At 43.1% G+C, this 25,578-nt stretch overlaps 1 protein-coding gene across 1 annotated transcript; it reads left to right on the top strand.

The window, feature by feature from the left end:
• On the top strand, positions 1 to 25,295 carry LOC123743378 (NLR family CARD domain-containing protein 3). Its single transcript, XM_082976297.1, has 12 exons — positions 1 to 64; positions 6,452 to 6,550; positions 14,641 to 14,742; positions 14,912 to 14,996; positions 15,126 to 15,354; positions 15,763 to 17,554; positions 17,848 to 18,021; positions 19,681 to 19,854; positions 21,051 to 21,224; positions 23,700 to 23,873; positions 24,162 to 24,208; positions 24,629 to 25,295. Exons 2-12 carry the CDS (start codon positions 6,468 to 6,470, stop codon positions 25,180 to 25,182), a joined length of 3,588 nt encoding a protein of 1,195 aa, XP_082832423.1. The 5' UTR covers positions 1 to 64; positions 6,452 to 6,467; the 3' UTR covers positions 25,183 to 25,295.
• Positions 25,296 to 25,578: the final 283 nt, after the last annotated feature.

Below are 25,578 nucleotides of genomic sequence, written 5' to 3'. Positions count from 1 at the left end.
AAAGTATCTTTCGATGACCGCATGATCATTCCAGACTCTGCTTCTGTTGAGAGAGAAATTAAAGGTAAGGCGACGATTGTTATGGGTATTAATATAGTTGATGATATTGTTATGTGTATTCATATAGTTGATGATATTGTTATGTGTATTCATATAGTTGATGATATTGTTATGTGTATTCATATAGTTGATGATATTGTTAAGTGTATTCATATAGTTGATGAAATTGTTATGTGTATTAATATAGTTGATGATATTGTTATGTGTATTAATATAGTTGATTATATTTTTGTTGGACAGTGTTATAATAAGCCTACTCTCCTTAAAATGTATTAGATGTAAATTAGATGGGGGGGATTCGTTCCGTGCCCATCTGTGTTCCCCAGGGTGATCTCTACTGTATCATAGGCCTGTAGGCTTGTCTTCTCAAAACAGGCTAAAAACACAACAAACAACAAACAAACATTTTCTCTTCCTAATCTACTGTTAACTCTTTTCACTCAGGAAGGTATTTTGTGTGAAAGAGAGATTAAAAATATTGTGGAAAGACTAACAACAACTTACACTCCCTCAAAACCGGTTGTGTGTATTCATTGGAGCTCACCGTAGCAAAACGTTTGGCAACTTAAACCGTTTAGGTCACCTTGTACGGCGTTTGGAGCAAATCGTTTATGCATTGTTGCAAAACTTGTGGCTGTGGTGTAAACTCATGAATACGACCCAGGTAGTAGCCTACAACTCGGTTGTTGATGCCTGGTTGATGCTGAAACCTGAACGTAGTCTGAGGGGTGTACTGTGATGCAAGCCAGATATACTGGTTTTCTAAAGCTATCAGCTTCAGTTAGCTTCACATTCCAGCTCAAAGCCTCATCCATAGGAATGTACAGAGCACTAGTCATCAGGAAGGTGCTCTCAGAAGAAGGGAAAATATGTAATGACTTGACAGTTTAATCATACAAAATGGCGCTAACTGGACGTGAGCAAGTCAAATTCAATCAGTGGAGGCTGCTGAGGGGAGGACGTTCCACCTATTCCGCTCCAGACATTACCACAAGCCCGTTCTCACCAATTAAGGTGCCACCAACCTCCTGTGAATTCAATATATACAATATTCATTCATGATAATTCTACATTTCACATTTTGTATGATAAATGTAATTGTATCATAGTTCTACTATAGTGTAGTGATCTATACAACTTCCGGCGTGTGTTTACTGTGAACACTGAGGCTGTACCCACCTCAGTTACAGTTTTAACAGTGACCAAGTATTTTTATTTATTAATTTATTTCACCTTAATTTAACCAGGTAAGCTAGTTGAGAACAAGTTCTCATTTACAACTGCGACCTGGCCAAGATAAAGCAAAGCAGTGCGACACAAACAACAACACAGAGTTACACATGGAATAAACAAGCGTACAGTCAATAACACAATAGAAAAAAAATAAAGTCTATATACAGAGTGTGCAAATGGCATGAGGAGGTAAGGCAATAAATAGGCCATAGTAGCAAAGTAATTACAATTTAGCAGATTAACACTGGAGTGATAGATGAGCAGATGATGATGAGCAGATGATGGTGTGTAAGTAGTGATACTGGTTTGCAAAAGAGCAGCAAAGTGAATAAAAACAACAAGGGGATGAGGTAGGTAGATTGGGTGGACTATTTATAGATGGACTATGTACAGCTGCAGCGATCGGTTAGCTGCTCAGATAGCTGATGTTTAAAGTTAGTGAGGGAAATGTAAGTCTCCAGCTTCAGCGATTTTTGCAATTCTTTCCAGTCACTGGCAGCAGAGAACTGGAAGGAAAGGCGGCCAAATGAGGTGTTGGCTTTGGGGATGACCAGTGAGATATACCTGTTGGAGCGCGTGCTACGGGTGGGTGTTGTTATCGTGACCAGTGAGCTGAGATAAGGCGGAGCTTTACCTAGCATAGACTTATATGATTACCTGGAGCCAGTGGGTCTGGCGACGAATATTTAGCGAGGACAAGCCGACTAGAGCATACAGATCGCAGTGGTGGGTGGTATAAGGGGCTTTGGTAACAAAACAGATGGCACTGTGATAGACTGCATCCAATTTGCTGAGTAGAGTATTAAAAGCTATTTTGTAGATGACATTGCCAAAGTCGAGGATCGGTAGGATAGTCAGTTTTCCTAGGATAAGTTTGGTGGCGTGAGTGAAGGAGGCTTTGTTGCGAAATAGAAAGCCGATTCCAGATTTGATTTTGGATTGGAGATGTTTGATATGAGTCTGGAAGGAGAGTTTACAGTCTAGCCAGATACCTGGGTATTTGTAGTTGTCCACGTATTCTAGGTCAGAACCATCCAGAGTAGTGATGCTAGTCGGGCGGGCGGGTGCGGGCAGCGAACGGTTGAAAAGCATGCATTTGGTTTTACTAGCATTTAAGAGCAGTAGGAGGTCACGGAAGGAGTGTTGTATGGCATTGAAGCTCGTTTGGAGGTTAGTTAACACAGTGTCCAAAGAAGTGCCAGATGTATACAAAATGGTGTCATCTGCGTAGAGGTGGATCAGGGAATCACCCGCAGCAAGAGCGACATCGTTGATATATACAGAGAAAAGAGTCGGCCCGAGAATTGAACCCTGTGGTACCCCATAGAGACTGCCAGAGGTCCGGACAACAGGCCCTCCGATTTGACACACTGAACTCCGTCTGCGAAGTAGTTGGTGAACCAGGCAAGGCAGTCATTTGAGAATCCAAGGCTATTGAGTCTGCCGATAAGAATACGGTGATTGACAGTGTCGAAAGCCTTGGCCAGGTCAATGAAGACGGCTGCACAGTACTGTCTTTTATTGATGGCGGTTATGATATCGTTTAGTACCTTGAGCGTGGCTGAGGTGCACCAATGACCAGCTCAGAAACCGGATTGCACAGCGGAGAAGGTACAGTGGGATTCGAAATGGTCAGTGATCTGTTTATTAACTTGGCTTTCGGAGACTTTAGAAAGGCAGGGCAGGATGGATATAACAGTTTGGGTCTAGAGTGTCACCCCCTTTGAAGAGGGGGATGACCGCGGCAGCTTTCCAATCTTTAGGGATCTCGGACGATACGAAAGAGAGGTTGAACAGACTGGTAATATGGGTTGCAACAATGGCAGCGGATAGTTCTAGAAAAAGAGGGTCCAGATTGTATAGCCCAGCTGATTTGTATGGGTCCAGGTTTAGCAGCTCTTTCAGAACATCTGCTTTCTGGATTTGGGTGAAGGAGAAGCTGGGGAGGCTCGGGCAAGTAGCTACGGGGGGTGCGGAGCTGTTGGCCGGGGTTTGGGTAGCCAGGAGGAAAGCATGGCCAGTCGTAGAGAAATGCTTATTGAAAATCTCAATTATAGTGGATTTATCGGTGGTGACCGTGTTTCCTAGCCTCAGTGCAGTGGGCAGCTGGGAGGAGGTGCTCTTGTTCTCCATGGACTTTACAGTGTCCCAAAACTTTTTGTAGTTAGAGCTACAGGATGCAAATTTCTGCTTGAAAAAGCTAGCCTTTGCTTTCCTGACTGACTGTGTGTATTGGTTCCTGACTTCCCTGAACAGTTGCATGTCGCGGGGACTATTCGATGCTATTGCAGTCCTCCACAGGATGTTTTTGTGCTGGTTAAGGGCAGTCAGGTCTGGAGTGAACCAAGGGCTATATCCATTCTTAGTTCTACATTTTTTGAAAGGGGCATGCTTATTTAAGAAGGTGAGGAAATTACTTTTAAAGAACGACCAGGCATCCTCGACTGACGGGATGAGGTCAATATCCTTCCAGGATACCCGGGCCAGGTCGATTAGAAAGGCCTGCTCGCAGAAGTGTTTTAGGGAGCGTTTGACAGTGATGAGGAGTGGTCGTTTGACCGCGGACCCATAGCGGATGCAGGCAATAGGCAGTGATCGCTGAGATCCTGATTGAAAACAGCAGAGGTGTATTTGGAGGGCAAGTTGGTCAGGATAATATCTAGGAGAGTACCCATGTTTACGGATGTAGGGTTGTACTTGGTGGTTTCCTTGATAATTTGTGTGAGATTGAGGTCATCTATCTTAGATTGTAGGACTGCTGGGGTGGTAAGGATATCCCAGTTTAGGTCACCTAACAGAATGAACTCTGAAAATAGATTTTTCAATTCACATATGGTGTCCAGGGCACAGCTGGGAGCTGAGGGGTCGTCTATAACAGGCGGCAACAGTGAGAGACTTATTTCTGGAGAGATTCATTTTTATAATTAAAAGCTCAAACTGTTTGGGCATAGACCTGGAAAGTATGACAGAACTTTGCAAGCTATCTCTGCAGTAGATTGCAACTCTTCCCCCTTTGGCAGTTCTATCTTGATGGAAAATGTTGTAGTTGGGTATGGAAATCTCAGAATTTTTGGTGGCCTTCCTAAGCCAGGATTCAGACACGGCAAGGACATCAGGGTTGGCGGAGTGTGCTAAAGCAGTGAGTAAAATAAACTTAGGGAGGAGGCTTCTGATGTTGACATGCATGAAACCAAGGCTTTTTCTATTACAGAAGTCAACAAATGAGAATGCCTGGGGACACGCAGGGCCTGGGTTAGCCTCCATATCACCCGAGGAACAGAGGAGGAGTAGGATGAGGGTACGGCTAAAGGCTAGCAAAACTGGTCGTCTAGTGCGTTGGGGACAGAGAATAAAAGGAGCCGATTTCTGGGTGTGGTAGAATAGATTCAGGGCATAATGTGCAGACAGGGTTATGGTGGTGTGCGGGTACAGTGCAGGTAAGCCCAGGCACTGAGTGATGATAAGAGAAGTTACATCTCTGGACATGCTGGTTATAATGGGTGAGGTCACCGCATGTGTGGGAGGTGGGACAAAGGAGATATCTGAGGCATGTACAGTGGGACTAGGGGCTCCGCAGTAAACTTAAACAATGATAACTATCCTAAACAACAGTATACAAGGCATATTGACATTTGAGTGAGATAAAAAAGCGAGGCATGAAGCAATCACTGGTGTTGATTGGGAGAGCTAGCTAAGACAACAACAACAAGTAAAATGGCGATGAATGGTTAACTACACACAGGGCCTGATTTCGGGGCTAGGGCCGAAAAAAAGGCAAACAAAGTGGAGTACCATGATAAATGAACAGTCCAGCAGGCATCAGCTATGTAGCCAAGTGATCATAGGGTCCAGTGTACAGCTATAGATGGAACAGGGAAGCCGCGGAGTAGACGTTGCTACGCTAGCACGTGGGAGACACAGCGTTTAAAGTTAGCGCCCTGACCTACACTACTATAGAAAATGACATCTTACAAGGGTCAGGACGTGACATGTTTAACACTTTTTTGGTTACTACATGATTCCATGTGTTATTTCATAGTTTTGATGTCTTCAATATTATTCTACAATGTAGAAAATAGTAAAAATAAAGAACAACCCTTAAATGAGTAGGTGTGTCCAAACATCAAAACTATGAAATAACACATATGGAATCATGTAGTAACCAAAAAAATGTTAAACAAATGAAAATATATTTTATATTTGAGATTCTTCACCGTAGCCACCCTTTGCCTTGGTGACCGCTTTGCACAATAGAAAACAGGTTAAAAGATCAATAGAAAACAGGTTAAATGAAACGAAGTGCAGCTAGTTGCAGTCTTTCCAGCTTCTATTTGAAGTTATTGTGTTAGCTGTGTTGTTGGCTAGCTCCTCTGAGGAACAGTGTCCTGACGAGAGAGCACATTTTCTATGCCAGGTGAAATCATCATTAGCTCATTGTTATGGATGTATCTAAATAAATGTCACTAGAAAACAACTTAAACAAACACAAATGCAGCTACTTTGCTGTTATTCTGGCTGCACTCTCTGTTGGATATGTGAAAAATATCAGGCCTAGGCTACATGCTCTGTCCTGACACTGGTAGGCCTATAATGTTATTTGAACTGATCTGAACATGTTTAGGCTGGTCATCTAGGATATGTAGGCTATAGTTGATGTATAGACCTCAATCTGCATATCACTAACAAACCTCTATTATACATTATAACCTAGCCTACTTTACATAATATAAATTATCTTACTTGTTGCAAAAAAAACTTTCTGAATGTATCAATGATTTTTCCCTCAGATCAATGATGCCCATTTTAGCCCTTCTGTCTATATTCTCAGATACGTTTACAAAACAACAGATTGAAAGACAATAAATAGCCTACTTTTAATGAATACAAATAATTGTGAGACATGTCCTTGTGTTGCTGCACTGTCTAGAACTACCTTAACAAACAGTGACTTATTATTATTAGTATTATTGACAGTTACCATGGAGATGAGATGTCACAACTACATGTTCATGTGATTGCATTAAATCACCTGACTGTTTCGATATGTCTGTTAGTAAATGTTTTATTTCTTAAAGAGATGATGAATAAATGACAATTGACAATCAATAATTAGTTATCACTGTGTTAACCACAACCAACATGCTGGATCTCTGTTTAGGGGTCAGTGCTCTAAAATGAGTCTCTCTGGGGAGAGAGAGGAGGGGGGCCCTGCCTCTAAAATGAGTCTATCTGGGGAACATGACACCACAGCTAAGAGGTGAGATGACAAGTTTGTTTATATGAAGAGTTTATTTCCAAAACGCTATATCCCATCCGAAATGATTGCTTATGGGTACCTTCAATATTACTTTTCTACGCTGCTGCTACTCTCTGTTATTATCTATGCATAGTCACTTTAATAACTCTACCTACATGTACATATTACCTCCATTACCTCGACACCGGTGCCCCTCACATTGACTCTGTACCGGTACCACCTGTATATAGCCCCGCTATTGTTATTTACGGCTCTTCAATTATTTGTTTTTCTTATCTCTTACTTTTTGGGGGATTCTCTTAATACTGCATTGTTTGTTAAAGGCTTGTAAGTAAGCATTTCACTGTAAGGTCTACACCTTTTATATTCGGCACATGTGACAAATAAAATTTGATTTGATTTTGATTTGAACTATCGTAAGATGAATACACTTACAGATGCAATGTCTTAATTTGACCCTATTTCTCACAGCAGGAAAAGAACCCTGCAGCAACAGGACATTTGAATTATTATGTGGATTATAATTAATGGTATTTATTTTGTAGGGGTTGATACATTTTTCATTATAGCAAAATAAGTCTGACATTTTAAAGTGGAAATGACAAACTTTGTAAGCCTTTTTAAACCTTGAATACACTACAAATTGGCATTTCCTACTGTGCAGGAAAATTCCTGCAACAACAGGATTATCAAATTAAGATAAGGCAACGGTACTGTAAATCGCTCTGAATGCCAAGCGTCACGTCTGGAGGAAACCTAGCACCATCCCTACGGTGAAGCATGGTGGTGGCAGCATCATGATGTGGGGATGTTTTTCAGTGGCAGGGACTGGGAGACTAATCAGGATCCAGGGAAAGATGAACGGAGCAAAGTACAGAGAGATCCTTGATGATAACCTGCTCCAGAGCGCTCAGGACCTCAGACTGGGGTGAAGGTTCTTCTTCCAACAGGACAACGACCCTAAGCACACAGCCAAGATCACGTAGGAATGGCTTCGGGACAAATCTCTAATTGTCCTTGAGTGGCCCAGCCAGAGCCCGGTCTCCGGAGAGACCTGAAAATACCTGTGCAGTGATGCTCCCCATCCAACCTGACAGAGCTTGAGAGGATCTGTAGAGAAGAATGGGAGAAACTCCCCAAATATAGGTGTGCCAAGCATGTAGGGTCATACCTAAGAAGACTCGAGGCTGTAATCGCTGCCAAAGGTGCTTCAACAAAGTACTGAGTAAAGGGTCTGAATATTTACGTAAATGTAATATTTCAGTTTACATTTTTTTCAATAAATTAGCAGACATTTCTAAAAACTGTATTTTTTGTCATTATGTGTCACAAAAAGAGCCGTGTTGAATAGACCAAACTGCAGCGGGATTATGGATACTCATATTTTAATTTAAAAAAAGGAGTAAAGCATCCACTGGAAAAAAAACAATACACACGACAGGAACAGTCTTACAGGCATACAAAAACGCAGTGCAAGAACAATCCCCCACAAATGACAAACACAAACACACCCTAATATATGGGACTCTCAATCAAAGGCAAATAGACCACACCTGCCTTCAATTGAGAGTCCCCACCCTAATTAACTAAACATAGAACCAGACTACCTAGACTAAACATAGAATACATGAATCTCAAACAGTGCCCAAAAAACCCCGGAATACTTAAATCAAATGCCCTTACTACAAAAACACCACCCCGAACCACATAAACCAAATACCCTCTGCCACGTCCTGACCAAACAACAATGACAATTAACCCTTATACTGGCCAGGACGTGACAGTACCCCCCCCCCCCCCCCCCCCCCCCCTAAAGGTGCTAACCCCGGAAGCACCTCAAGAAAAAAAAAGAAAAAAACAAACAACAACAAAAAATCCCCCTAAACTAAAGGGAGGGAAGGGAGGGTGGCTGCCGTCAACGACGGCACTGTGCTACACCCTCCCTCCCCCAACCCACCTATCCTGGAGGTGGCTCAGGTGCGGGACGTAAACCACGCTCCACCTTTGACGTTGTCCACTTTGGCGGCGCCGATAGCTGTGCCGGGCAGGCAGGCCACTCGGGCTGGCCCGGAGGACAGGCGGGCCGCTCGGGCTGGGCCGGAGGGCAGGCGGGCCGCTCGGGCTGGGCCGGAGGGCAGGCGGGCCGCTCGGGCTGGGCCGGAGGGCAGGCGGGCCGCTCTGGCGGCTCCGGGCAGTCGGGCCGCTCTGGCGGCTCCGGGCAGTCGGGCCGCTCTGGCGGCTCCGGGCAGTCGGGCCGCTATGGCGGCTCCGGGCAGTCGGGCCGCTCTGGCGGCTCCGGGCAGTCGGGCCGCTCTGGCGGCTCCGGGCAGTCGGGCCGCTCAGGCGGCTCCGGGCAGTCGGGCCGCTCAGGCGGCTCCGGGCAGTCGGGCCGCTCAGGCGGCTCCGGGCAGTCGGGCCGCTCAGGCGGCTCCGGGCAGTCGGGCGGCTCTGGCGGCTCCAGACTGGCGGGCGGCTCTGGCGGCTCCAGACTGGCGGGCTGCTCTGGCGGCTCCAGACTGGCGGGCGGCTCTGGCGGCTCCTGACTGGCGGGCGGCTCAGGCGGCTCCTGACTGGCGGGCGGCTCAGGCGGCTCCTGACTGGCGGTCGGCTCAGGCGGCTCCTGACTGGCGGGCGGCTCAGGCGGCTCCTGACTGGCGGGCGGCTCAGGCGACTCCTGACTGGCGGGCGGCTCAGGCGACTCCTGTCTGGCGGGCGGCTCAGGCGACTCCTGTCTGGCGGGCGGCTCAGGCGACTCCTGTCTGGCGGGCAGCTCAGGCGACTCTTGACTGGCGGGCAGCTCAGGCGACTCTTGACTGGCGGGCAGCTCAGGCGACACTTGACTGGCGGGCAGCTCAGGCGACTCTTGACTGGCGAGGCTGGGCTGACGCACTAGACGCCTGATGCGTGGGGCTGGTACTGGACGTGCCAGCCTGGAGACACGCACCTCCATGCTAGTGCGTATGGCGGGAAACACCGGACCGTAGAGGCGCACTGGCGGTCTTGAGCGCAGGGTTGGCATCACCCCTTCCGGCTCGATGCCTACTTCGCCCTGGCACATGCGGGGCGCTGGTACTGTGCCTACCGGCCTGAGAATCCAAGGCCTCACCACAGCCCCAACCCCAAAGCACGGGACCTGTCCAGTCTGCCCTACAAGGGTACGGGGAGCTGGCCTGGGGCTCCAATCTCGCCCCGCCAAATAGCCCTTGTGCCCCCCCCAAAAAAATTATTGGGGCTGCCTCTCGGGTTCTACCTGCCTCCCAGGCAGGTTGTCACAGTGGGCCCGCAACTGCTCCCATGTCAATCAATCAATCAAATGTATTTTTATATAGCCCTTCGTACATCAGCTGATATCTCAAAGTGCTGTACAGAAACCCAGCCTAAAACCCCAAACAGCAAGCAAAGCATGTGAAAGAAGCACGGTGGCTAGGAAAAACTCCCTAGGAAAAACTCCCTAGAAAGACCAAAAACCTAGGAAGAAACCTAGAGAGGAACCAGGCTATGAGGGGTGGCCAGTCCTCTTCTGGCTGTGCAGGGTGGATATTATAACAGAACATGGTCAAGATGTTAAAATGTTCATAAATGACCAGCATGGTCAAATAATAATAATCATAGTAGTTGTCGAGGGTGCAACAAGCACGTCCGGTGAACAGGTCAGGGTTCCATAGCCGCAGGCAGAACAGTTGAAACTGGAGCAGCAGCACGGCCAGGTGGACTGGGGACAGCAAGGAGTCATCATGCCAGGTAGTCCTGAGGCATGGTCCTAGGGCTCAGGTCCTCCGAGAGAAAGACAGAAAGAGAGAAAGAGAGAATTAGAGAGAGCATATTTAAATTCACACAGGACACCGGATAAGACAAGAGAAATACTCCAGATGTAACAGACTGACCCTAGCCCCCCGACACACAAACTACTGCAGCATAAATACTGGAGGCTGAGACAGGAGGGATCAGAAGACACTGTGGCCCCATCCGATGATACCCCCGGACAGGGCCAAACAGGCAGGATATAACCCCACCCACTTTGCCAAAGCACAGCCCCCACACCACTAGAGGGATGTCTCCAACCACCAACTTACCGTCCTAAGACAAGGCCGAGTATAGCCCACAACGATCTCTGCCATGGCACAACCCAAGGGGGGGCGCCAACCCAGACAGGAAGACCACGTCAGTGACTCAACCCACTCAAGTGACGCACCCCTCCCATGGACGGCGTGGAAGAACACCAGTAAGCCAGTGACTCAGCCCCTGTAAAAGTGTTAGAGGCAGAGAATCCCAGTGGAAAGAGGGGAACCGGCAAGGCAGAGACAGCAAGGGCGATTCGTTGCTCCAGCCTTTCCGTTCACCTTCACACTCCTGGGCCAGACTATACTTAATCATAGGACCTACTGAAGAGATAAGTCTTCAGTAAAGACTTAAAGGTTGAGACTGAGTCTGCGTCTCTCACATTGGTAGTCAGACCATTCCATAAAAATGGAGCTCTATAGGAGAAAGCCCTACCTCCAGCCGTTTGCTTAGAAATTCTAGGGACAATTAGGAGGCCTGCGTCTTGTGACCGTAGCGTACGTGTAGGTATGTACGGCAGGACCAAATCGGAAAGATAGGTAGGAGCAAGCCCATGTAATGCTTTGTAGGTTAGCAGTAAAACCTTGAAATCAGCCCTTGCCTTAACAGGAAGCCAGTGTAGGGAGGCTAGCACTGGAGTAATATGATACAATTTTTTGGTTCTAGTCAGGATTCTAGCAGCTGTATTTAGCACTAACTGAAGTTTATTTAGTGCTTTATCCGGGTAGCCGGAAAGTAGAGCATTGCAGTAGTCCAGCCTAGAAGTAACAAAAGCATGGATTAATTTTTCTGCGTCATTTTTGGACAGAAAGTTTCTGATTTTTGCAATGTTACGTAGATGGAAAAAAGCTGTCCTTGAAACAGTCTTGATATGTTCTTCAAAAGAGAGATCAGGGTCCAGAGTAACGCCGAGGTCCTTCACAGTTTTATTTGAGACGACTGTACAACCATCCAGATTAATTGTCAGATTCAACAGAAGATCTCTTTGTTTCTTGGGACCTAGAACAAGCATCTCTGTTTTGTCCAAGTTTAAAAGTAGAAAGTTTGCAGCCATCCACTTCTTTATGTCTGAAACACAGGCTTCTAGCGAGGGCAATTTTGGGGCTTCACCATGTTTCATTGAAATGTACAGCTGTGTGTCGTCGGCATAGCAGTGAAATTTAACATTATGTTTTCGAATGACATCCCCAAGAGGTAAAATATATAGTGAAAACAATAGTGGTCCTAAAACGGAACCTTGAGGAACACCGAAATTTACAATTGATTTGTCAGAGGACAAACCATTCACAGAGACAAACTGATATCTTTCCGACAGATAAGATCTAAACCAGGCCAGAACTTGTCCATGTAGACCAATTTGGGTTTCCAATCTCTCCAAAAGAATGTGGTGATCGATGGTATCAAAAGCGGCACTAAGATCTACGAGCACGAGGACAGATGCAGAGCCTCGGTCTGACGTCATTAAAAGGTCATTTACCACCTTCACAAGTGCAGTCTCAGTGCTATGATGGGGTCTAAAACCAGACTGAAGCGTTTCGTATACATTGTTTGTCTTCAGGAAGGCAGTGAGTTGCTGTGCAACAGCTTTTTCTAAAATTTTTGAGAGGAATGGAAGATTCGATATAGGCCGATAGTTTTTTATAATTTCTGGATCAAGATTCGGCTTTTTCAAGAGAGGCTTTATTACTGCCACTTTTAGTGAGCTTGGTACACATCCGGTGGATAGAGAGCTGTTTATTATGTTCAACATAGGAGGGCCAAGCACAGGAAGCAGCTCTTTCAGTAGTTTAGTTGGAATAGGGTCCAGTATGTAGCTTGAGGGTTTGGAGGCCATGATTATTTTCATCATTGTGTCAAGAGATATAGTACTAAAACACTTTAGTATCTCCCTTGATCCTAGGTCCTGGCAGAGTTGTGTAGACTCAGGACAATGGAGCTTTGGAGGAATACCCAGATTTAAAGAGGAGTCTGTAATTTGCTTTCTAATGATCATGATCTTTTCCTCAAAGAAGTTCATAAATTTATTACTGCTGAAGTGAAAGCCATCCTCCATTTGCGAAGGCTGCTTTTTAGTTAGCTTTGCGACAGTATCAAAAAGACATTTCGGATTGTTCTTATTTTCCTCAATTAAGTTGGAAAAATAGGATGATCGAGCAGCAGTGAGGGCTCTTCGATACTGCACGGTACTATCTTTCCAAGCTAGTCGGAAGACTTCCAGTTTGGTGTGGCGCCATTTCCGTTCCAATTTTCTGGAAGCTTGCTTCAGAGCTCGTGTATTTTCTGTATACCAGGGAGCTAGTTTCTTATGACAGATGTTTTTAGTTTTTAGGGGTGCAACTGCATCTAGGGTATTGCGCAAGGTTAAATTGAGTTCCTCGGTTAGGTGGTTAACTGATTTTTGTCCTCTGACGTCCTTGGGTAGGCAGAGGCAGTCTGGAAGGGCATCAAGGAATCTTTGGGTTGTCTGAGAATTTATAGCACGACTTTTAATGCTCCTTGGTTGGGGTCTGAGCAGATTATTTGTTGCAATTGCAAACGTAATAAAATGGTGGTCCGATAGTCCAGGATTATAAGGAAAAACATTAAGATCCACAACATTTATTCCATGGGACAAAACTAGGTCCAGAGTATGACTGTGGCAGTGAGTAGGTCCAGAGACATGTTGGACAAAACCCACTGAGTCGATGATGGCTCCGAAAGCCTTTTGGAGTGGGTCTGTGGACTTTTCCATGTGAATGTTAAAGTCACCAAAAATTAGAATATTATCTGCTATGACTACAAGATCCGATAGGAATTCAGGGAACTCAGTGAGGAACACTGCATATGGCCCAGGAGGCCTGTAAACAGTAGCTATAAAAAGTGAGTGAGTAGGCTGCATAGATTTCATGACTAGAAGCTCAAAAGATGAAAACGTCATTGTTTTTTTTTTTGTAAATTGAAATTTGCTATCGTAAATGTTAGCAACACCTCCGCCTTTGCCGGATGCACGGGGGGTATGGTCACTAGTGTAACCAGGGGGTGAGGCCTCATTTAACACAGTAAATTCATCAGGCTTAAGCCATGTTTCAGTCAGGCCAATCACATCAAGATTATTATCAGTGATTAGTTCATTGACTATAACTGCCTTGGAAGTGAGGGATCTAACATTAAGTAACCCAATTTTGAGATGTGAGGTATCACAATCTCTTTCAATAATGGCAGGAATGGAGGAGGTCTTTATACTAGTGAGATTGCTAAAGCGAACACCACCATTTTTAATTTTGCCCAACCTAGATCGAGGCACAGACACGGTCTCAATGGGGAAAGCTGAGCTGACTACGCTGACTGTGCTAGTGGCAGACTCCACTAGGCTGGCAGGCTGGCTAACAGCCTGCTGCCTGGCCTGCACCCTATTTCATTGTGGAGCTAGAGGAGTTAGAGCCCTGTCTATGTTCGTAGATAAGATGAGAGCACCCCTCCAGCTAGGATGGAGTCCGTCACTCCTCAACAGGCCAGGCTTGGTCCTGTTTGTGGGTGAGTCCCAGAAAGAGGGCCAATTATCTACAAATTCTATCTTTTGGGAGGGGCAGAAAACAGTTTTCAACCAGCGATTGAGTTGTGAGACTCTGCTGTAGAGCTCATCACTCCCCCTAACTGGGAGGGGGCCAGAGACAATTAATCGATGCCGACACATCTTTCTAGCTGATTTACACGCTGAAGCTATGTTGCGCTTGGTGACCTCTGACTGTTTCATCCTAACATCGTTGGTGCCGACGTGGATAACAATATCTCTATACTCTCTACACTCGCCAGTTTTAGCTTTAGCCAGCACCGTCTTTAGATTAGCCTTAACGTCGGTAGCCCTGCCCCCTGGTAAACAGTGTATGATCGCTGTGAATGGTTTGTCCTCTGACAAATCAATTGTAAATTTCGGTGTTCCTCAAGGTAGGGCTTGAGGAATGGATATAGCGTTTTGGAATGAAACTCTTATGGTTCCCCATCTGAGCTCAGAGTAGATGAGAGATGTAATGTTTGTCTCTGTTGTGTTGAAGCCCAATCAAGCAGGAGAGACCGGCCTCCCTTGTACCCAGCTGTGTGTCCATGAAGAGTGATAAGTCTATGGATTATCCTATATATTTTTCTACTGAACAAAGGTAAGAAGAACTCATGGGTCATGGTCAGTGAGTTAAACAACACTGTCTCTAGTAATTTCTCCGCTCCAATTTTCCCATTTATTTTTGTTGTTTTCATAATCCATAGGCTAATCCTTTTTTCCATTTTCATAGTCCTAAAACAATATTAAACAAAATGTTTTGTCCACAGAAACCAACAAGAGAGATCAGAGTCAGAGATTCTCAGTGGTCAGTCTTCCCAAAGTCATCAAACAGACCTGGCCTTCATATTCAGTGTATGTGGTCCTGATATGTACATTTGTTTTTGCTAACCTAAAGTAAAGTTGATCTGTCAATCATTCATTAATGTGTTAATGAGAAAGCATTTATTTTCTTAGTTCACTTATTTATTTAATTTATTTCAGTTGCTTGAAGAGAATATTATGACATTTGTGAAGAATGAGCTGACGATGTTCAAGAGGATTCTTAGTCCAGAACTCCCAGAAGGCTTTGAGAGTCAGAAGCAGGATAAGGAAGTGGTGGACGCTGAAGATGAGAAGCAGGAGAGCAGTGCCAGAGAGGGGGCTCTGAAGATCACACTGCACTTCCTGAGGAAAATGAACCAGAAGGACCTTGCTGACACACTGGAGAAAAGTAAGAGCTTTCTCTCCCATGTTGAATGCTGTTTTTTAACAAACATTTAAAAGCTGTAGCTAAAGTACAGCTAAAGTAGCTGTGTAACTCTATGATATCGTGGCAGCCTTAATAACACAGCACCTAGTGACCTTGTAATGTAGCAGCAGGGATGTGTTGTGTTGGTTAATTTAAAGAGAGAGGGAGAGAGACAACATTAATAATACCATCAATAACACCAATAATAATATAATCAGTCACACAAATGTGTAATGCATTATGAAAACATTTACACATTTATACAGGCAGTTAAGAGAATACATTATTATAATGTACAACTTTATAACACAGTCCTACAATACTGTGTAGGCACAATAGGCATTTAAACAGACGTAATATTAATATCCTATGTGTTATTTCTTCATTCAGATGAGCTTGCTGTGATTTGCCAACGTGAACTCAAATCTAATCTAAAGAAGAAGTTTCAATGGGTATTTGAGGGGACACCAAAACAAGGAAACCCAACCCTTCTCAATAAGATCTACACAGAGCTCTACATCACAGAGGGTGGAACAGGAGAGGTCAATAATGAACATGAGCTGAGACAGATTGAGACAACAACCAGGAAACAAGCAAGACCAGAGACTGCAATCAACTGTAATGACATCTTCAAACCCTTAACTGGACAACACAAACTTATCAGAACTGTGCTGACAAAGGGAGTTGCAGGCATTGGAAAAACAGTCTCTGTGCAGAAGTTCATTCTGGACTGGGCTGAAGGAAAAGCAAATCAGGATGTCCAATTTGTATTTTCTTTCCCTTTTCGGGAGCTGAATTTGATGAAAGGGGAAAAACACACTTTGATTGAACTTCTCAATCACTTCTCAACAGAAACAAAATCATCAAGAATCTCCAACTACGACAAGTACAAAGTTCTGTTCATCTTTGATGGTCTGGATGAGTGTCGACTACCGCTAGACTTCCAGAAGAACAAGATCTGTTGTGACATCACAGAGTCAACCTCAGTGGATCTTCTGCTGACAAATCTCATGAAGGGAAATCTGCTTCCCTCTGCTCTTCTCTGGATAACTACCCGACCTGCAGCAGCCAATAAAATCCCTTCAGTGTGTCTTGACCAGGTGACAGAGGTACGAGGGTTCAATGACCCACAGAAGGAGGAGTACTTCAGGAAGAGATTCAGTGATGAGGACCTGGCCAGTAGAATCATCTCACACATAAAGACATCAAGGAGCCTCCACATCATGTGCCACATTCCAGTCTTCTGTTGGATTTCTGCAATAGTCCTTGAACACATGCTGAAGCATAAGAGAGAAGAGATGCCCAAGACTCTGACTGAGATGTACACACACCTTGTGGTGTTTCATACCAAACAGAAGAATGAAAAGTATATTGGGAAAGAAGAGACAGGTCCACACTGGAATAAAGAGAGCATTCTGTCACTGGGAAAACTGGCTTTTCAACAGCTTGTCAAGGGAAATTTGATTTTCTATGAAGAAGACCTGAAAGAGGCTGGCATTGATGTCAATGAAGCCTCGGTGTACTCAGGATTGTGCACACAGCTCTTTAAAGAGGAATGTGTGCTGTACCAGGACAAGGTGTACTGCTTCGTGCATCTGAGCATTCAGGAGTTTCTGGCTGCTGTATATGTGTTCCTCTCATTCATCAACAACAATGAGAATCTAATGGCCGAATCACAATCAATGTCCAGGAACTTTTCTGTGAGGATCAGACACAAGCGTAACGTTTCTGTCTACAAGAGTGCTGTGGATAAAGCCTTACAAAGTGAGACGGGAAACCTAGACCTTTTCCTCCGCTTCCTTCTGGGTCTCTCGCTGGAGTCCAATCAGAAGCACTTACAAGGTCTTCTGACAAAGACAAGAAGCAGCTCACAGAGCCATGAAGAAACAGTCAACTACATCAAGAAGAAGATCAGGGAGAATCCCTCTCCAGAGAGGTGCATCAATCTGTTCCACTGTCTGAATGAACTGAATAACCATTCTCTAGTGGAGGAGATCCAAAGCTACCTGAGATCAGGAAGGCTCTCAGAAGCCAACCTGTCACCTGCACAGTGGTCAGCTCTGGTCTTTGTGTTGCTGACATCAGAAAAGCAGCTGGATGTATTTGACCTGAAGAAATACTCCAGATCAGAGGAAGTTCTTCTGAGGCTGCTGCCAGTGGTCAAAGCCTCCAGAGCTGCTCTGTGAGTACATCAAATGACATTTAAGTATTGATCATCAGGAAGAAATATTCAGTTTAGCGAAAAATATGTATTATAATATGTATATAATATATTATATTATGTTGAAAAACATATTGAATCAGTGCATTGTTGTTCACATTAGTATAACAATATGACCACACCATTCTAGGAGATGGAAGATGAATCCATATCTTGTTTGAGAGAATAAACCAAATGCATCTGCGATTGTCCTTCTACACTGCTGGTGTTACATTAACAGTGTGTTTGTGAAATCATGATGATCTCTTTGTCAGGCTGTCAGGCTGTGGAGTCACAGAGGAAGGCTGTGTTTCTCTGGTCTCACCTCTGATGTCAAAACCTTCACACCTGAGAGAGCTGGATCTGAGTAACAATGACCTGAAGGATTCAGGAGTGAAGCTGCTCTCTGCTGGACTGGGGTATCCCCAATGTAAACTGGAGACTCTGAGGTCAGTATTCCTGTACTTGGTCAACCAGTGATAACTGTTCACCAGATCCACATGTGTTTACCAGACACACATAGTCCACACCAAATCTGTTTGGACAGTGAAGCTTACAGTTTTACATTTGGAGCTACGTTCCAGCATTTTGGATTTGAGATAAAATGTTTCATATTAGGCAACAGTACAGAATGTCACCTTTTATTTGATGTTAATGGTGAGAGGTTAGCATGTTTTGTTGTAGCCTCTGTAATTCTCTCACTCATTATTATTATTCATCATTCATGATTTGTCTTAATCATGGCGTCTTTAGGATTAATTCAGTAGTGTTTAGAAACATGTTATCTACTCACTTAGAAAGAAAATGATCCACTATTATGTTACTATTGGGCAAAATATAACCCAAAACACAACCAAATCAAGCTTGATGTAGTCATTGTGTGCAAGGAAATTGGAACTAAATACTAAACTTTTGACTACTTTAATACACTATAAGTGAATTGGTCAGAATACTTGTGGGGACTAGATACATAAAGTGCTTTAATTTCTAAACGGTGAAACAGATATGTATGAACATACTCTCAAGTTACAGGTGACATTATATACTGTCACGTCATATGTCGTGGAATATTGCTTCAAAAATATAACACTCTTACAAGAACCTTTGAATTCAATATAGACTATAATACAAAGTAGCAAAAGCCGAGCCCTTCCATGAAAAAAGACAAAATTCTCATATTACAGAGTCCTATCTTTATATGATTCTGTCTTTGCATAACGTATAGAGTCCCCTCCCTCTATATGAAAATAGCTTCCCTAGACCGTTCTTCACCATTATCTCTCCATATCAGTTCTTGCTTGTTAACGCCTGATGACGCACACATCTGTTCCGGTTTGGATTACAATGGTGGCAGAACCCCCTAGCTTATACAACAAAAATACATTTATTGTATATGGTTCACATGTTGGTCAATTTGCCACCATCCTTCCTCCTGCTTCCTCCTGACATTGGTACGTCAGAAAGCACAATTGTATCTATGTTCTCAGCTAATGCAATCTTTGGCATGACATCCTACTCAGAGATGGCAATTGTATTGCATGCCCCCACCTCTCTATCTGGCCAATGTACTCATTGTTTACATTAGTGGCTCAGCATATCAGCTGCCCCTAGTAGCCCCCTAGCTTTCTATCCGGTCAATGTACTCATTGTCCTTGCTACTTCCTGCTATTCAATTATGTTTCTTCAGCATAGCAGCTGCATCTAGTTTCTTTACATTAACTCCCACACATATTAAACATTTGATCTCAAATCCAAAATTCTGGGGTATAGAGCCACATTTAAAATGTTAGCTTCACTGTCAAAATAGATATGGTGTGGACTGTATACTCAATACAATCTAAATCTGATACCTCACTGTCTGTCTTTTGACTGATACTGCTTTTTAAACGGTTCTGGTCAGTCTACTCAAATATTTGCACTTTATGTTTTTCTCTCTACAAGCAATACTTTGATAATTTGTCATTTCTAATAATGATACATTAATTTATGAATAGATATGGAAGGTTTCAGGACACTGAAATATCTAAATATGTTGAAAAAAATATGCTGCCACTATTTCACCACCAAAGAATAGCAATGTGGTTTTAATATAATTCTACTCTTTGCAGTCTGTCAGGCTGTCTAGTCACAGAGGAAGGCTGTGCTTCTCTGGTCTCAGCTCTGAGGTCAAACCCCTCACACCTGATAGAGCTGGATCTGAGTAACAATGACTTGAAGGATTCAGGAGTGAAGCTGCTCTCTGCTGGACTGGAGAATCCCCACTGTAAACTGGAGACTCTGAGGTCAGTATTCCTGTAGTTGGTCAACAAGTGATAACTGTTCACCAGATCCACATGTGTTTATCAGTAACATAGTCCACACCATATGTGTTTGGACAGTGAAGCTTACAGTTTTAAATTTGGTGCTCCAGCATTTTGGATTTGAGATAGAATGTTTCATATTAGGCTACAGTACAGAATGTCACTTTTTATTTGATGGTATTCATAAATATCTGTTTTACCGTTTAGAAATGAATGCACTTCATGTATCTCGTTCTCCCACTTTAAATATTCATAGTTACTTGGAAAAATGTATTTAGTCAAGATTGTAGTATTTGTTCCAATATTATTTTCCTGCAGTGATATACATCAAGCTTGTGACACTACATATCTCTTTCACGTTTCGAAATACAGCACTTTATGTACCTAGTCCCCACATTTGAAGAAGTCATAAGTATTCTGTTTGTTAAAGTAGTCAAAAGTTTAATATTTGGTCACAAACTCGTTGCTTGCATTTGCAGTTTGTTTTGGTTGTGTTTTGGGTTATGTTTCGCCCAATAGTAACTGAATGGTGGATGATGACTGGATTAATCTTCTGTTTAAGTGAGTAGATGACATGTTTCTAAACACTACTAAGATAATCCTGATGATTCCATGATTAAGAAAAATCATGAATGAATCATGAATAATAACCAGTGAGAAAGTTAGAGGCTACAACAAAACATGTTAACGTCTCACCATTACCAATAACAGAGGAGGTTAGCTTTTTTATCGGGGGGAGGGGGGTTATGTTCCTTGTGCCTCTGTAACGTTGTTATTTATCATCATTCACGATTAGTTCATAATTATTCATAATCAAAGTAGCATCCACATGAATGTAGAAGTGTTCAGAAACATCTTCTATTCTTACTGACAATACAAGTGAAGTGACTCCAAAATCACAGGACATTATTCACCATTCAGTTTCTATTGGGAAAAACATCATCCAAAACACAACCAAAACAAAATGCAAATGCATGAGTATACTCTCAAATTAAAGGTGACATTATATACTGTCACCTCTTTTGAAACATTTGATCTGAAATCCAAAATGCTGGAGTATGGAGACAGATTTAAAATTGTAGTTTCACTGTCAAACTATATTGAACAAAAATATAAACGCCACTATTTTCACCACCAAAGAATAGCACTGTGATTTTAAATGATTTCACTCTTTGCAGGCTGTCAGGCTGTCTAGTCACAGAGGAAGGCTGTGCTTCTCTGGTCTCAGCTCTGAGGTCAAACCCCTCACACCTGAGAGAGCTGGATCTGAGTAACAATGACCTGAAGGATTCAGGAGTGAAGCTGCTCTCTGCTGGACTTGGGATTCCCCACTGTAAACTGGAGACTCTGAGGTCAGTATTCCTGTACTTGGTCAACAAGTGATAACTGTTCACCAGATCCACATGTGTTTACCAGGCACACATAGTCCACACCAAATGTGTTTGGACAGTGAAGCTTACAGTTTTAAATTTGGTGCTATGTTCCTAGCATTTTGGATTTGAGATTGTTTCATATTAGGTGATAGTACAGAATGTTTTTATTTAAGTTTTATATAACCTAGGCAAGTCAGTTAAGAACAAATTTACAATGATGCTCTACCCCGGCTAAACTCGGACGATGCTGAGCCAATTGTGCACCGCCCTATGGGACTCGCAATCACGGCAGAATTGTGATACGGCCTGGAATCGAACCAGGGTCTGTAGTGATGCCTCTAGCACTGAGATGCAGTGCCTTAGACCGTTGTGCGATATGTCCACACCATATATGTTTGGACAGTGAAGCTTACAGTTTTACATTTTGTGCTATGCTCCAGTATTTTTTATTTGAGATAAAATGATTCATATTAGGCAACGGACAGAATGTCACCGTTTATTTGCAGGAATTCATACATATATTTTTCACCGTTTAGAAGGGAAAGCACTTTATGTATGTATTTCTCACATTATTATTATTTGGACGAAATAATTTAGTCAAAACGTTTAGTATTTGGTCCATTATTCTTTGCTGCAGTGATCACATCAAGCCTGTGATTCTTCAAACTTGTTGAATGCATTTGCAGTTTGTTTTGGTTGTGTTTTGGGTGATGTTTTTCCTAATAGAAACTGAATTGTGAATAATGTTCTGTTATTTTGGAGTCACTTCACTTGTATTGTCAGAATAGAAGATGTTTCTGAACATTTCTACATTCATGTTTATGCTACGATGATTATGAATAATTGTGAATAATTATGAATGAGAAAGTTATAGAGGCACAACGATCATACCACCTCTGTTATTGGTCATGGTGAGAGGTTAGCTGTTTTGTTGTAGCCTCTGTTATTGGTCATGGTGAGAGGTTAGCTGTTTTGTTGTAGCCGCTGTAACTTTCTCACTCATTATTTTTATTCATGATTCATTCATGATTTTTCTTAATCATGGCATCATCAGGATTAATTTAGTAGTGTTTAGAAACATGTTATCTACTGACTTAGAAGATTAATCCAGTCAACATCCACCATTCAGTTACTATTTGGCAAAACATAACCCCAAACACAACCAAGACAAACTGCAAATGCAATCTACGAGTTTGGGACCAAATACTAAACTTTTGACTACTTAAATACACTATAAGTGAATTGGTCAGAATACCTTTGACTTCTTCAAATAGGGGGACTAGATACATAAAGTGCTTTCAGTTCTAAACAGTGAAACAGATATGTATGAAAATACCCTCAAATAAAAGGTGACATAATATTCTGTCACCTCATATGCAACATTTGATCTCAAATCCAAAATGTTGGACTATCGAGCCACATTCAAAATGAATAAAATATATATATACTGTATATAATTTTTTTTAAAGATTCACAGTAAAAATTGATTTTATTTTTATTTAATTTTTATTTCACCTTAATTTAATCAGGTAGGCCAGTTGAGAACAAGTTCTCATTTACAACTGTGACCTGGCCAAGATAAAGCAAAGCAGTGCAACAAAAACAACAACACATGGGATAAACAAACGTACAGTCAATAACACAATAGAAAATCTGTATACAGTGTGCGCAAATGAAGTAAGGAGGTAAGGCAATAAATAGGCCATAGTGGAGAAGTAATTACAATTTAGCAATTAACACTGGAGTAATAGATGTGCAGATGAGGATGTGCAAGTAGAAATACTGGTGTACAAAAGAGCAGAAAAAACAAAAAACAAATATGGGGATGAGGTAGGTAGTTGGTTGGATGGGCTATTTACAGATGGGCTGTGAACAGCTGCAGCGATCGGTAAGCTGCTCTGACAGCTGATGGTTAAAGTTAGTGAGGGAGATCTAAGTCTCCAACTTCAGTGATTTTTGCAATTCGTTCCAGTCATTGGCAGCAGAGAACTGTTAAGGAAAGGCGGCCAAACGAGGTATTGGCTTTGGGGATGACCAGTGAAATATACCTGCTGGAGCGCGTGCTACGGGTGGGTGTTGCTATGGTGACCAGTGAGCTGAGATAAGGCGGAGCTTTACCTAGCATAGACTTATAGATGACCTGGAGCCAGTGGGTTTGGTGTGGACTGTATACTCAATACAATCTAAATATGATATTTCACCGTCTGTCTTTTGACTGATACTGATTTTTAATCTGGTCTGGTCTGTCTACTTGAATATTTGTACTATACATGATTCTATCTACAAGCAGTACTTCGGTCATTTGTCATTGTTAATTATGATATATCCATTTATGAATAGATATGGCAGGTTTCAGGACATTTGATATTTCTGAATATGTTGGAAAAATATACTGCCACTATTTTCACAGCCAACGAATAGCAATGTGATCTTAATATGATTTACTCTTTGCAGGCTGTCACGCTGTCAAGTCAAAGAGGAAGGTTGTGCTTCCCTGGTCTCAGCTCTGAGGTCAAAACCCTCACACCTGAGAGAGCTGGACCTGAGCTACAATCACCCAGGAGACTCAGGAGTCAGAATGCTCTCTGATGGACTGGAGGATCCCCACTGCAGACTGGAGAAACTGAAGTATGTAGAGGGTTTATGTCAATTTTCATATCAGACATGTTTGAGTTATCAGGCTAGTTAAGACAAACATTCTTACCACCTCTTGGACAAAGTTATATGCTGTGTGTGTGTGTGTGTGTGTGTGTGTGTGTGTGTGTGTGTGTGTGTGTGTGTGTGTGTGTGTGTGTGTGTGTGTGTGTGTGTGTGTGTGTGTGTGTGTGTGTGTGTGTGTGTGTGTGTGTGTGTGTGGTGTGTGTGAATTCACGTGTATCACTCCATGACTGTCTGTTCCTCTGCTTACTGCTACAGTGTGGAACATGGTGGAGAGTACACAATGAAACCTGGGCTTAGAAAATGTGAGTGTTGACTTCTGTGAAGAATATGACTAAGAATAAGTCTGAATTCAAGTTAAGTCAAAGTCAAAGACCACCATCATGACTTACTTGGTCATATTACATATCAGCTGTAGTTCTACAGAAGCAGAAATCAGGGACACCAAAGTTTAGAAAGAGTTGCTTTGACAATGTGTGTGTCTGTGTATGTGTGTGGCGCGTTTTGTCACATTAGAAATGTGTGTGTGTGTGTGTAATTAATGTGAATACGTGTGTTTTATAGTACCATACTGTATAACATATGATCATTCAAGTCTGAAGTTACCTTAACTTCTCTTTTTGATACCTAGAAACATCTACATTAAATACATTTTTGAAAAGTGAGTTAACATTCTAATGTGAATGATGATGATTTCTAATATTGTGTCTGGTTTCATCCATCAGATGTCTGTGATCTCACACTGGACCTAAACACAGTAAACAGACACCTCTCTCTGTCTGAGGAGAACAGAAAGGTGACATGTAGGAGAGAGAAGCAGCCGTATCCTGATCATCCAGAGAGATTTGAGGGCTGGAGACAGGTGCTGTGTAGAGAGGGTCTGACTGGGTGCTGTTACTGGGAGGTAGAGTGGAGTGGGATCAGGGCTGGTATCGGAGTGACATATAAGGGAATCAGCAGGAGAGAAGGGGGTTATGACTGTGTGATAGGATACTATGACAAGTCCTGGAGTCTGTTCTGCTCTGACAACAGTTACTATGTTTGGCACAATAATAATGCCACTACCATAGATGTCCCCCCCTCCAGCTCCAACAGAGTAGGAGTGTATCTGGACTGGCCAGCCGGCACTCTGTCCTTCTACAGAGTCTCCTCTGACACACTGACCCACCTGAACACATTCCACACCACATTCACTGAGCCCCTCTATCCAGGGTTTAATGTTTGGGATGACTCCTCAGTGTCCCTGTGTCAGGTGGTCCCTGTGTCAAACACAACATGATGTTTCACTCTAATCATGTGTTTATGATTGATCACAATATGACATTTAAATACATGGAGTAATAAACACACCAGTTTGGACCAGTTTATTCCTGTAAGTAATAACCATGGTAACTCTGTGTCTGTCTCTTTCTGTGAACCTGCGCCCTGTGAGAACACACACACACACTCACTGGACACACACACACACACACACACTGGACATACACACACACACACACACACACACACACACACACACACACACTGGACATACACACACGCTGGACACACACACACACACACACACACACACACACACACTGGACACACACACACACACGCTGGACACACACACACACACACTGGACACACACACACACTGGACACACACACATACTGGACACACACACACACA

This window comes from Salmo salar, chromosome 06 (assembly GCF_965601325.2).
Source record: "Salmo salar chromosome 06, fSalSal1, whole genome shotgun sequence".
Classification (NCBI taxonomy): Eukaryota; Metazoa; Chordata; class Actinopteri; order Salmoniformes; family Salmonidae; genus Salmo; species Salmo salar.
The sequence above is the reverse complement of the archived record's forward strand: the minus strand, read 5'-3'. Positions and strand labels throughout refer to the sequence as shown.